Raw genomic sequence first — 14,717 nt, forward strand, 5'->3', positions numbered from 1 at the left:
GATTTGAAAAAAAAATTCCATTCATCACTTGCATCTAATGGATCCTCTGCAGTGAATGGGTGCCGTCAGAATTAGAGTCCAAACAACTGAAAACAATAATCCACAAGTAATCCACACCACTCCAGTCCATCAGTTAATCTCTTGAAAAGCTGCATGTTTGTAAAGAAAGTAATCAAAGTCATTCACTTCTGACCAAAATACCAGTCCATAATCAATAATAACACACAGAAATGTTTTGGACTTTTTTCACTTAGAATAGATCTGAAATTAACTTAGAAACTTGATTTGTGCATATTTCTCTCCTGATTCAGAAAGCAGTATTATAGACACAGTTTATTATAATTGATAGCCTGAAGTCGATTACTTGTGGATTATTGTGATGTTTTTATCAGCTGTTTGGACTCTCATTCTGACGGCACCCATTCACTGCAGAGGATTCAGTGGTGAGCAAGTGATATAATGCTAAATTTCTCCAAATCAGTTGCGATGAAGAAACAAACTCATCTACAACATGGATTGCCTGATGATGAGTTTTCAGCAAAATTTCATTTTTGGGTAAACTATTCCTTTAAGCTTAAGCATGCACCAAGACATATTTATGTTTTAACATTAATAGTTCTGTAATATTGTAGCAGCAGTGTTGATCTTTATTGCAATGCAGATTATTTCATATGTTGTAATGGACTATTTTTCTCTCAGAAAAAGTTTTAGAACAGAATATTAATGACTTGTTTTCCCTTTTTTCCCTCAACCTATGAAATATCCCAGAGTGAGACTAGCAGTGTAATATCAGATTCCTGTCTGAGCAGAATCTCTTCATAATGACATGTCCTGGATCAGTCTGCTATCTGTGAGAACTATCAGTGCAGGTCTTACTCTATACTCTTTTCAGTGCACTCTCTGTTAATTTTTCCTTTTCAGACTTTTTGGGAAATGATATACCATTGAATTTCCATAGAAGAAGAGATCCTGTCTGGGTATTAATATGCGCATCTGACGCAAGCTGCATTTTTGGGGACGTAAATGCATACACTAAAAATAAAAAGCCATAAATGATGATCAACAACATTCCTTTGTGAAATGTTCCAGTGGACATGGCCTGGATTTGATAGAGTAATGTCTTCTGTTCATCCCTCCACACTGTCTATGATCATCAGGCTTGATTCAAAATAAAACTGGCTACTCATTTTTTATGCAAATGCATTAATTCAGACATCCTGTGTAGTTTGTCAGACCTCAAAATGTGCAGATTAAATTGTGTTCTTACCTGTCTGGCTATCGTCTGGTTTGCATTTGAATAAAATGCGTTCTCAAACATCACAATTGGGATAGTTTCATCTAAAGCTCATTATATGGTAGATGATTTATCGTGTGTCACATTAGCCCTAGGAGAACCAGGAGAGGTCACTGTCATGTCAAAGCCCAGCCAGCCATCTCCAGATTAACTACAAAGTCACTAAATGAGCAAATTCTCACATTGTATTGCATTCATTTCTTTAACATTATCCTTAAATTCACTCTTAAAAATACAGGGTTCTTTATTGTCATAAGGTTCAAAGAAGAAACTTTAACAATCTACAGAAATTTTACATTCTACAAAAGGTTCAATATAATGAAAAAATTTTCTTTAGATTTTAAAATGTTCTTCACACTAAAAAAGATGGTTCTTTTAAGAACTGTTAGTGTTCAGTGAAGGTTTCTTTAGGGAACCAAAAATGGTTATCCTATGGCATCACTGTGAAAACCCCCTTTGGAACCTTTATTTTAAAGATAATTTAAGAGTATAAATGAGCTGTACTTTATAATTATAACACTTGAGACAGATCTTTTTCATATAATACCATGTTTCTGTTTGATACATTCTTCTCCCATCAGTTCAAAGAGTGGAAAACTGAACTGTACTTCAGTGCTGAGAAAGTTATGATTTATTAAGCTGCTGTTTAGCTCAAGTGACCCGTTACACACACTGGCGGTATCTTTGGTGTCATTTATTGGGTAGATCTTTAAAAAACAGATATTGCTGTTCTAAACGAATCAGGTCCAATTTAATGGTCCATCAGTGTTCAATTCATACACTGTAAAATTATTTTTCCAAGTAATAAAACAAAAATTATTGGAGTATATTTGATAAGAAAATGCAATTTTAGTCTTTCTACGGTACTTCAAAGTTACACATTTAACTTGCTGTTGCTATGTGATTTCCAAAAATAATTAAAAAGAAAATAAATACTTGAAAATTGTTTCAAAGCCAATCCTACACCATTTTTTCAGTGTAGTTTCAAAAGTTAAATAGCAAACCCGACAAGCTTATTTTTTTTATTTTTTCAGCTTATTTACCTAAATGCTCTTCTCTCCAGATGAACCTTTTCACAAGTAAAATACATCAACATATTTGCGGAAGAGTGATTTTGTATGTTACATTTAAATTAGAATATCTTGAATGAATTCTGTCCTTGTGCCATTACAGAGGCAATTCGTTCAAGTTGAGGCAATTCATCACGTGTTTTGGTATAAATTCATTATATACCCTACAATATGTACTGGCGAAAAAAAAAACGTTTTTAATATTTGTGTACATTTTGCTGTTTCATTAATCATTTTATACATGACTGTTTTACTGTTTAAATGTTGATGAAAAGCCATTAAAGGCTGTTTAAAGGCAGGTTCGATTGGGACTACCTAAACTGGGGCATGTTGTCTTTAAAGGTCAAAATGTGTTCAGTGACTGTCGACAAAACGCTTTTGTGTAGCCAATGATTAGAGTATGTGTCTATACAGAGACCGACTTTCAAACTAAATCTACTCTGAGAAATATTTACTGACCTGAGTGACCCAAAATCAGATAAACACTCAAAGTGTTTGAAATGAATGCCAGTTAAACATCTGCCCAAGTGCTGGCAGTGTAAGATGTGTGCATAAGGCTCATCTAAAGCTCTAAAGGAGGAGGAACAGAATCAACCACAGCCTCCACTCAGCGGGCGCACGCGCTCGCTCGCGCGCTCTGCCCGCCTGCACACTGCACATGGATTTGGCGCGCTCAGAAGTGTATTCAGCGGACATCTCGGCGCAAGTGGTTTGTATGACTTCTCGCTCTTGATGCTGAGGACTGCTCAGAACTTACGCTAAAGAGAGATATTATTTATGAAACCAGCAAGGAATGAAGATGAACCTCGTAAACAACTGTTTGGCTTTCCTCGTAGTTTGGCACGCGCACGCGGTAAGTAATGACCCTACCTGCGCCGGTATTTTTAGTTAATCAGCCTCAGGTGCGCGCCTTCAACTGTCAATAGGGAAGATGTGTTTTCATAAGGACCGTGTTTCAGTAAATATCAAATTTGAGTGAAAAGTCCAAACACTACAAATGCGAGTTTTCTCAACTTTTGGTTTTGTATATTGGTTTTAAACCTAGATCAAAACGTTTAACCATTACAGTATCCTCCAAACTACTATATTTTAGCCATAGCTGTTAGGTAAATAAGTTGACACTAAAACCATGCTTGCATGTTCGAGGTATCAACTGTATAATTAAATGAATGAACTCTGTCTTCAGTGTTTTTCACAAAGGTCATGTCAAGTTGACACTTATTTATATTATATTTATAGTTTCAATTTATGAATTAAACAAATATGAGTTACATTTCAAATGTGTTTTGTGCAATTGAAAAGCTTTATCGAGCAGCTTCCTGCTATAAAAATCATGGAAGTCATCTTATTTGAGCTTACAGTAGCCACAGTTTGCCAGGTTGATCTTAGCCCTGCTGATCTATCATTAAAATCTGCTAACTCTAAATGACCAACCTGGTCTAGCTAAAAACCATGTCAAAACCAGCGACTATCAGAAGAATAGCACATAGGCTAACTTTTACATTTTTGTGTATTATTTTGTGCTTTGTAATTGGTTTACTTTTTAAAAAGCATAAAATTGGCTGTTTAATGTCTGGATAAGTTGTGACAACACACCCTATTACGAAATCCACGGTTATTGGGGCATGTTGTCACAGAAGGTCAGGTACATTCTGAAGGTACATTCTGAAAAAATCAGAATTTTATGTGCAATCTAAGGTAACCACAATTTCTTTTTCTTTTTTTATATTTGGTTTATTGATCTTCGCTTTGCAACAATCTCTAAGCTTTCAGTTCTGCTTGTGCTGTTCACTCTTAAAGTCTCTCAAATATATTAAAAAGAGACATATCACATAGTGTTTTAAAGGAGCGGTCAGAACTGGGTCAGGGCTATTCTAGACAAGGTCTCTGTGGTGATTCAGGTGTTTCGCCCAAAGGGCTCTCACAAAAAGACTCATCGGGGCACAGGCTACTCAATTTCATTCTGTGGAGTATAAAACTGGTGGCTTGCAGACAAATAAAAACCTATATGCTTTTTTGCTCAGCTGAAATTTGAATTATTTTCCTTTAATATTTTAAAATGCATGCAAAAATGCTTTAAAAGTACTATCAACATTGATCTCCTAATGGACTTTTGCAGATATAAAGCCTATAAACGGTCACAAGAACAACAACCAAATATTCATGGTACAGTCTCTAAAAAGAAGTCGTAATATCTCATGCATGAAACAGAATGGCTTAGAAGATAATACAAATGAGCAAATAAAAATAATTTAGTGTTGTTTATGCTTTAAACAAGTGAAAAGTACCTAATATTTAAGAAATGTTCTCTGAAAACAAGTCATATTATCTTATGCAATTTTACTTCTAAGGTTGATTTATGTTGTTTTAAGGCTGTTTAGAGTTTTTTTCTGAAAAAAGTTACTGGTCAAAAAAGCAGGTTAAATACCAAGGTCAAAGATAAATAGAAAATTGATGCACCATAAATAAACTTATATAAGCTATTGTTTACAAGCCATTGCTGTTAATCTCGTTTTAAATAAGACAAAGCTTATCTATTCAAAAGTCCATTATTCAGTTACTTATCTTTTAGATAATCAAACATCTCTTTATGACCTTAATTAAAGTGCAACACACTGTCCATATGGCTGCATCCCCAGAGCCACAGATACACCATGTAACACACTTACTTAATGTTAGAATGCTGGAGAATTTTTCAAATGTAATTCATATCTGTGTAGTTTGTCTTCTACAGGGTTTATGCAAAAAGAGGACTTGGGTGAGAATTGAGAATGCACTCAAACATAATTGTTCTGTGTGCAGCATTTTTCATATTTATATAAAATAAAATGTTCTTGTTGTACTACTTTTTTTATTTTATTTACAGTCATTTGTAAAACTCATGGAATTTCTGCTCCCAGAAATCCTTATGATTGCGTCCCTAAAACTAGGTTTTCAATCCATGGATCAAGAGGTATCATCAGATACTGAAGACATATTACACAGAGATCCCATCAAAGCTCTGAGAGGAAGTTATGTGTGGTTGTGCTCTATTAAAATTCAATCCCTGACCAATTTCATACAGCAACATTTAATGCCATTTTTTATTTTGCTACTCCTTGTCCTCCTGTGGTATGATGGTATTGTATCATATTTCTGTGACAGGCTTTTGTGGACCCGAAAAATACAATGTTTTAGTTTTTTTTTTTCTCTCTAAAACAAATCCCAACCTCCTATGCTGTACAAAAATTAAAATAATCCAGAAGATATTTTTTTCACTCAATACTTTGAGTACTCAGGGAATTAAAAAAAATATGTATTTAAATAAATAAATTAATTATAAAGCACAGAATGATTCATGAAACAACAGAAATGTAAAAGGTAGCCTACAGTATGTGTTATTCTTTTGATAAAAACTTAGGGTTTGAAACGACACAAACAACAATATTCCATTAGGTTTTTTCTACTAAATACTGTGAGTAATAATAATAAAAAAAGAATTTCTGCATTGTTTATGATAGTAATAACACAGCTTTCCGTGTGTTGCACAATTTTTTAAACAAAGCAACAAAATCTCAGAACGCTGTTGACCTTGAAATGCATTTCTTATTGTCATTGGGAAAGTGTTTAATTACTTTTAAAGCGATGCTTTATGTTCTTGTGTGAGAAATGGAAAGTTGGCTTGCAAACTAGAAAACAGTTGCACAACTGCTTTTCATCATAAACACGAGACCACACATTCTCAGATAATCAGATGATGACATTTGCGAAGTTTCATGCTTTCCAGCTGACCCACTTCAGCTCTGTAAAGGTCTGCCAGAATCTAGATTCGCCTCATGCATCTTAAGTAATCTTGACTATGTCAGAAGAGAAACAGATTAGCACAGAAACACATTGGCAATCATTAAACTTCAACAGTCACACCGCTTTTGTGTGTGGCATTTCAGAGCAAAACCATGTTTTATGTACTAACCACCCGCAATCCAGTGTAACCAGATGCTGTCTGTGCTGTGCTTTGTCATTGTTTCCAGTGAAAATAAAAGATTAGTAACGACTTTTCATTGTAAGTAAATTTTCCCCATAACCTTCAAATAAATTTGTAGTCTTAAAAAAAAAGCATGGAAATGAGTTTGTTGGCAGTTACTCTTGTGGGGTTTAAGCATGAATGAGCAGGAAACTGTGTCACATGCACAGCTCTACAGAAGGATGCAAAATGAAATTACAAACAAAATAGGGTGACTGAGTGACATTAAAAAGTTCATCTTTGTTAAAATAAAGATGTAAATGCACTGGACATGCTGCCACTCTAAATGTGACTAAATGTTATGGCTACTTCGTCGCATTGTATGGGTCAAAAATGATTGATTTTTCTTTCATGTCAAATTTTTTTAGGACATTAAGTAAAGATCATGTTCCATGAAGATTTTACTTTTTTGCGACATTGTGACTTTTTCACATAAATGTTAACCATATTTACTTGAAACAACTTTTAGAGCTCTGATTATCTCATTTTGACATTTTAGTTACTTGCATCCTCATCACTTAGTTTACTTTTAGAAAGTGCCACTCTCAGGTGCAGCTGTTTTACATGTTTATTGCACCAGATTCTCCCCTTTCAACTGCAAAGTCTCCATTCGTTTTCCCAACAAATTATTTCTGAAAAACATGTCAATTCCCATGAAGCAGAAAGATGAGTCAGAAATGTGCCTGGGTGACCGGCTGCTAAACTGGGACAACAGACTTATCAGTACTGATACATGTGATGCACTATCCTCACAAATGTCATTCAAATAAGATGTACAAAAGGAGCTCATTTGGATATTTTTAGTAGTGCTGAGATGTTTGGATTCAGAGTTTTGGTGATCCACATATTGAATCCATTCTCTCTCCGTGGAAGCTGAGAAATCGATGAAAAAACTAAAACCTGGTGAGAATGTCAAATGTGTTTTCGACTTGGCATTTGCCCTGACCGTAATGATCCAGAATAATCTTGATCCAATCACTCATACCATTAGAGTGTGTGGTTATCTTGCTAGCTGTGATATATAGGGAAGAAAGCCCTGCTCTCGTCAAAGATGTAGCTCAAGATTTTGAAAGAGATTAGCAATGACAGACTAAAAGTGTAGGCTTATGTTGTCTTCTGATCTGGGGCTGATTTGTCTGTGTGCTGCTCGCTTGGAAAAACCTGAAGCCAAAGTGACTAACAGCTTTCAAACACATAGATAAGACGGTGACCTTGCATTAAAAACATTTGGGATTAAATATGTCTAAATCATTTTTAAATACATGTTCTAACTCTTTTACATCAAACAGAATGCTTGTATTTTACATTTTTTAAAATCTACATTTTATTTTCAAACAGCCTGTATTTTCGGAATGATTCTGTATCATTTTCCCCCACATTTATAAAGCAAGATGAGTTCGTTTATTCATTGGAACTGATTTGGAGAAATTTACCATTACATCACTTCTTCACCATAGAATCCTGTGCATTGAATGGGTGCCGTCAGAATGAGAGTCCAAACAGCTGAGAAAAACATCACAATATAACACAAGCAATCCACACGATTCCAAACACTATGTGTTTGTGATGAACAAATTTATAATTTTTACCTCATCATTTTTTTTTTTTTTTTTACTTTAAACTGTTGTTTCCGGCTAAGTTGAGTCTTCTGTCTATAATATTGCTGTCCTGTGACAGTCGTCTTGTCTGATTCAGGAGAGAAATATGCTTGGGTCAAGGACCGTTTAAAAGTACAAACAGTCTAAATCAGTTTCAGACAAATATGTTGTGGATGTTGTAGGACATCAAAGGGGGTGGAGTTTTTCACTGGAGGAAGCGTTATTATTGATTATGGACTCTTACTTTAGCCAGAAGCGACTGTTTCAAATCAAAGCTCCTTGGATTTGTTTCTCACAAACATACAGCCTTTTGCTTCCCAAGACATTAATCGACGGACTGGAGTGATGTGGATTACTTGTAGATTATTGTGATGTTTTTATCATCCTGACGGCACCCATTCACTGCAGAGGATCCATTAGATGCAAGTGATTTAATCATACATTTCAAATCTGTTGTGATGAAGGATGGCCCTGAGAATGAGCAAATCGTTTTTTGGGTGAACTATACCAAAATGAACAATCAAATAAAAAAATCAATGATATGAAAAAACACTGACTGAGACTTTTTTTTGTGTGTTACTTCTTGGCAGGCAGTAGCATTGAGATCACACGGCTGATTTTCTTTCCTTTGCCCCCTAAGGTCAGCGGGAGACATGCAAACTGTCACTTTCTGTATGAGCTGCAGATGGCTGAGAAGGAATGTTTGGGCTTGCTGGCAGATGAGCTGCCTCCACACACTAATGGTACTGTATTAGTTCACGTGTGAGTGCACACGCACAGTATATCATCTTCTAAATCCACTTACAGTGTCTGTTCTGTACAATATTTTGAATGGACAGAATGTGAAACAGCATTTCACTCGGCAATCTTTGAAAGATGTGAAGTGTTGTGTGTATCTGTGTCATGTTCCCCATAAACAGTACAGTGAAAGAAATGTGAATGAGCTCTAGCCACAATGTTTGTCCTACATAATTAGTTAATGTCTCATTGTTTTTCTGTTGGCATGCAGCGTTTGCTCTGGCAGATGTACAATCACATTTACTGTTGGATGATAGTGGTTGAGTAGCTTTTGGCTCCAGCTTTTAAGGTCAATGTTGAATTTTATATTTATATTGTTTGGAATGGACATGACCCACATGTAGAAGCCCATTTTCATTTTAGAATTGTTTTTATGTCTCACAATTGTGACATTATTTCTTGACTTTCTTATTTTAAACTTCATCTCATAATAACTTTTTTTTTATGTTTTTGAAAGAAGTCTCTCATGTCCAGCAAACCTTCATCAAAAACACAGTAAAAACAGTAATATTGTACTATAATAACAGTTTTCTATTTGAAAATGTAATTTATTCCTGTGATGGCAAATCTGAATTTTTAGAATCTATTACTCCAGTCTTCAGTGTCACATGATTTTTCAGAAATATGCTGATTTGGTTCTTAAGAAAGTTTTCTTATTCTTAGCAATGTTGAAAACAGTTGTGCCTGTTATACTTTCAATGAAGAGTATTTTTTGAAAGATAAATTTTTTGTAACATTATAAAAGTCTTTATTGCCTCTTTTGATCAATTTAATATATCCTAGCTGATTAAAAGTATGAATTTATTTCAAACGGAACTCTTAAAGACCTCAAACTTTTGTATGTGTTTTTATACTTCATAAAGTGATCTAGCCAAACCAAATTGATCTAAGTGAGCCTGGATGAAGTAACAGAAGATATATCACTTTTTAATTGTATAAAGGTTTTCATAGTTTTATGATGAGAGCATGCATATCCTACGTTGAAGCTTTTTAAAACCCAGATGTTTCAGAGATGACTCAGTGTTACTGATGCCTGTGTTTCAAAGGACTGTGTTTGAAAATGTTCTGCTTTTTCTCAGCTCATATCATCGCTGGTCATTGGGCAGCAGTCAATAACCATGGGGGACCACTTTCGGCATTTGTTTATTTATCTGACAATTCTAATATTAAACAACTACATTTAAAAGAAGAAGCCAAACACACTATCAATATGCAGTCATAGATCAAAAATCTTTTCTTTATTTTTTAAACCTTTGAGGTGTATTGTTCTTTATGCTTTGCTTCCACTTCGGAATAAAGTCTGAAGTGTGGGAACGACCCTGCTTTGCTTGTGTTTGCCTTTTTGACAGTTGTATGGTGTCCATCAGTGGACAGATGTTCCAATTAATGGTAATTATTTGGCAGTTAATACACACAGGACTTGGCTATTCAATTTGGCGAAATGAGTGACAAATCCCTCTGGAGATGACTGCAAAAAAGCAGTTTGGACCACTTAATGTATCCCACATTTCTGATGGTTCATAAAAGGACATAGTGGACTGAGCACTGACCAATCAGAGACAATGTTTACTGTGTCTTAAACAATGCTTGAAGAGTGACATATTTTCTCTTAGTTTAGATTCCTTATTTTCCCTCAGAAACAGCCGGCTGTTTCAGAGAAGAAGCAGCTGTTTAAAGGAATAGTTCCCAAAAATTAAAACGCTGTCATTATTTACTTGCCCTTGTGACATTCCAAACCTGCGTGATTTGTTCTTCTTTGGAAAAAAAACAAAAGATAAAATTGGCTTTGGCTCTTACCCCAAACTTTTGAACAGTAGTGTATAATATTATAAAATATTTTATACCGGCCACTCTTTTCCATATACAGACTGGGAATGGGTGACTGGCCTCTCAAGATCCAAAAAGCACCATAAATGTGTCATAAAGGTGATCAATGTGACTCGTGCATAATATTCCAAATCCAAATGTGCTATATAGAGTATTCCACAGAAGAAAAAAATCATACAGATTTGGAACCACATGATGGTGAGTAAATGATAAATTATGAATACTACAAATTATGTAGTAACACAGAATTTAAAATGTTTAGGTCAATTATTCTTTCAGTAGGCCTTCATAAAGAACTGCATGCCCTCTTTGCTGTGATGTTTCTGAGAGCGTTGTAGATGATGATGTATGGTGGTGTGATGTCATCGTCAAACCTCTTTGACCATCTTTCTATTTATGTCCAAACCTTCACAACACACTCATCTAACCATAAATGCTGGAATGTGTCCTGTCCCTGTGGGCCAGTCTCATGAGATCCAGTGACTCCCCCCCCCCCTTTTTTTTTTTTGGTTGTACTGTGGTATCTAGCCTATGCCAACTGAAAGGCGAATTTGAGTAATGTTTGTAGGCTTAGCTTAAAAGATAAAACGTATTTAAATACACTCAACACATAAAGCAGAAAACTCTCAAGAACATTAGTCAATTAATGCGGATCTTATCCTAAACTAAACATTTTCCCAGGTTCCTATCAAACACATGTCAACTTTCTCACGTGCATTGCTATAGTAATATTACTGAAAGTTCTGCTATTTCAGCACATTTTAAGATCCAAATGTGTTGAGCTTTTATATTGTTTTCTGGTTCTACCTCCTTACAGGTTGCAGGGGGATCTGGGACAATATTTCTTGCTGGCACCATGCAGATATCGGAGAGGTGGTGGTCAATACTTGCCCTGCTGCCCTAAAATATTTTTTCACCAGAGATGGTACATTTTACTTTAATATCTACAAACTGTCATTAATCCATCTTAACTTGATGCTGAGAACAAAAATCATCTGATTTCATGCCAAGTGAAAAAATGAATGGTTGTCACACACTCAGAAGCATCTGGGGAACCACTAATTGCTCTTTTTAAGATACTTCATATTGTAATAATTGTCAAATTGGATATTAATGAAGAAATGGTTGACAGTCTTTTAAGGAGAGCTGTCCTTAACCAACAGATGCCTAGATGTTCTTCAAAGGGTTTCACCTGATACAAACCTAAACATGTTCTGCCATGGAATTAAGCTATAAAGCCCGATTTTGTGAAGTTTATGATTATGATCTGCTCACATGTGCTCAAACCATATAAGTTATAAGTCCAGCTTTTTGTAAATAAATAGTGTGAACTGTGTTGATTGTGAGCATGCATATGTGAGTGTGAGTAAATTAATGAGGACGGGAGTAAACTGAAGGCTGGAGTGAGTGAATCATGTCTTTCCCCTTCTGCTCGGACATGCTCATTGACCCGTGGACCCGAGCTGATGGCACAGAACCAGCTTTACACCCTTTCTTCCCTACAGAGAAGTTGTTTGTCAAGCTGCAGAGTGTGGCAGTACATACAGCCCTGATTCCCCAATCAGGCTATTTTCAGTCCTTGCGAGCCTTCTAACCTGCTGGCTCAGAGAGGTCATGCAGGAACACATGAACACATGGTGCCACTGGATATCCACACAGTTAAGGAGCCAAATTATCCAAGAACATCTGGAAACACATGCTGACTTATGGTTTTATAGCACACGATTATCATTTCCAATCAAGCTTTCTAATGTATGGCTGAACTTTTTTTAATGAATCACTGTCATCAGCATCATTTATGCTCCATTAGCTGTTACCCCAGATATTATCTGCTGTTTTTTTCCCTAAAGTAGCTCTCAAAAGGCAATGCATTGCACTTTCTCAACCCAGTGTTTGGAGGAATATATTTCCAATCATTTGACAGGTTAATGGATTGTAAGGGGTAGAACATATATATATATACAGTGACAGGTTAATGGGTTGTAAGGGGTAGAACATATATATATATATATATATATATATATATATATATATATATATATACAGTATATATAACTTGTTCTCATTGTACGAGGTAGATTCAGGTGTTTCGGGGGTTGTGTGGGCAGTAAATGGTTCAGCCTCCCTCTCCTCTTCCTCAGCTGAGCTCATGTATGTTACATCCAGGGTCCAGTTTTAGAGGAAGAAAGTATGTGGTGTGTGTTTATATAGTATATATATATGTGTGTGTGTGTGTGTCTATCTGTTTGTGTGTGTCTGTGTGTGTGTGTGTGTGTGTAAACCTAAAATGGATTCCAAATCACAATTATTTTAGAAGTAGCTTTTAACATTATTTAAACAAATTAGCATATTTTGTGGGAAAAGTATAAATTTACTTACAGAGATGAAGAATATGAAATTAATAAGTAAATAAATACTTTTCCACTTTCAAGTTTATATATATTTATTGTGAAATATTTATTTATATACATTTTTTTCTATGGACATTGTTTATTTATGTATAATAATTAGAGCAGCTGTGCTCACTCTCCAGTGTGTACTAATAAAGACAAAAACATAAAAAAATAATTATTTAAACTAATTATAACAAATAGTAATATAAAATTAACGAAAACCATAAAATAGTTGTTACCTGAGATTTATTTTTGGTACTTTTTTGAAAATGGTAACCAAAAATAATATATAAAAAACCTTCATTTCTCCTTTTCATTGTGTTTATCTTGATGTACTAAAGTACCACTGAAATTAAATTAAATGAAAACTGAAAAAAATTTATAAAACACAAAAGATAATAGTAAACTAAATTACTAAAATATTAATACTTTAAAATATTAATAAAAACAATAATATTGTTATAATTATTCTAAAACCGTTCCAAAGATTATACCTAGCATTTGATTAGAAAATGTAATATTGTGAAATATTAGTACAATTTAAAAAAAAAATTCTATTTTAACATAATTGTCAAATTTAGGGGTCCTTTGCATCAAACAAACAAAAAAACTGGATTTCATTACTGCGATACACCTGCCTTCTGTATGGTAGCCCTCTGGAGGACCTAAAAAATGACCACGTATAGCCTTCTTTCTGTCTTTGTTGCTAATGTCATGCTAGACATGAAGGTTTTGGACTGATGTGCCATGCACAGAATGGAAAGTAGCTGTATGTCAGGCTTGTGCAGCACAAACCTCTGTGCCTTTGCTTTTGTGTTCCTGAATGGCAGTTAGAAGCAGCAAAGCAGTCCCGCATTGTGCTTCCGCAAAGCACTTATGCTCATGGACAAATGCATGTTTGATTACCGCTCTGACAATTTCAATTCAAGATAAGAGCTCACGTGATGACGTACATTAGCGGATCCCTGTGAATAGGACAAATAAGGTGCTCCAGGATTTCAATGATGGGTCAGTTGGCACTTTTATAAAGCCTGAATCTGTCTGTTTGTACAGACAGTCTCTTTTGTTGGGCTTGTGTGTGTTTGAGTGTCTGTATGCACATGTGTATGTTCTGATCTGCATGGCTGGGTGTGTGTGAACATGTGTGGGTGTGTATTTGGGGGATTTGTTTCAGGCTGGACATGGACAAAAATAAATCTCCATGTTGATACACGTCAGGGGAGTTTACATTCTCTCTCTCTAGCAAAGTGATGTAGTTGTGCTCGCCCTCATATCTGGCCAGATGAAATGCCATTAAATATTCATTCTGCTTTCTTCTGAGTCCTAAAATATACATAGAACATACTCATGTCACGAGAAGCTCTGAGTTACACATTAGAAGTAGCTGCTCTGAAGTGTTTTTTTTTTCACAATCACATAGTATTGGTTTTAGGAAATATACAGAATTATGTTGTAGGTCAGTGTTCAACTCAATCAAGTCCAAAGTGTGTTAGATTTCTGTGTGTTAGTTTTAATTATTATTTTTTTATTAAATAATTGAATGCTCATTAAAGCTGAGGCCATTTTTTCCTCTCTGGGGGAAAAAAATTAACCAGAAAACAAAAAGCTTCCAAATTAAAAAGATGAATCCTCATAAAATAATTTTTTCATACTAAAATATATTATATATAAGCTTGTTTCCCGCCAAAAGGAAAAAATAAATCAATAAATAGATGCATAAATAAATAAATAAGG

The 14,717-nt window shown here is 35.0% G+C and overlaps 1 protein-coding gene across 2 annotated transcripts in view; it reads left to right on the forward strand.

Moving 5' to 3' along the window:
• The first annotated feature begins 2,945 nt into the window (after positions 1 to 2,945).
• The window catches only part of vipr2 (vasoactive intestinal peptide receptor 2), a 31,932-nt gene continuing 20,160 nt past the window's right edge, over positions 2,946 to 14,717 (forward strand). Inside the window, exons 1-3 of one of the 2 annotated variants that reach the window (XM_059534989.1) lie at positions 2,948 to 3,217; positions 8,606 to 8,708; positions 11,408 to 11,515. In XM_059534989.1, the coding sequence (XP_059390972.1) occupies positions 3,158 to 3,217; positions 8,606 to 8,708; positions 11,408 to 11,515 (271 nt within the window). In that variant the 5' untranslated portion in view covers positions 2,948 to 3,157. Of the gene's footprint in view, positions 3,218 to 8,605; positions 8,709 to 11,407; positions 11,516 to 14,717 lie in introns of both variants that reach the window. The other variant, XM_059534990.1, reaches the window with a different exon arrangement.

This window comes from Carassius carassius, chromosome 42 (assembly GCF_963082965.1).
Source record: "Carassius carassius chromosome 42, fCarCar2.1, whole genome shotgun sequence".
Taxonomy (NCBI): Eukaryota; Metazoa; Chordata; class Actinopteri; order Cypriniformes; family Cyprinidae; genus Carassius; species Carassius carassius.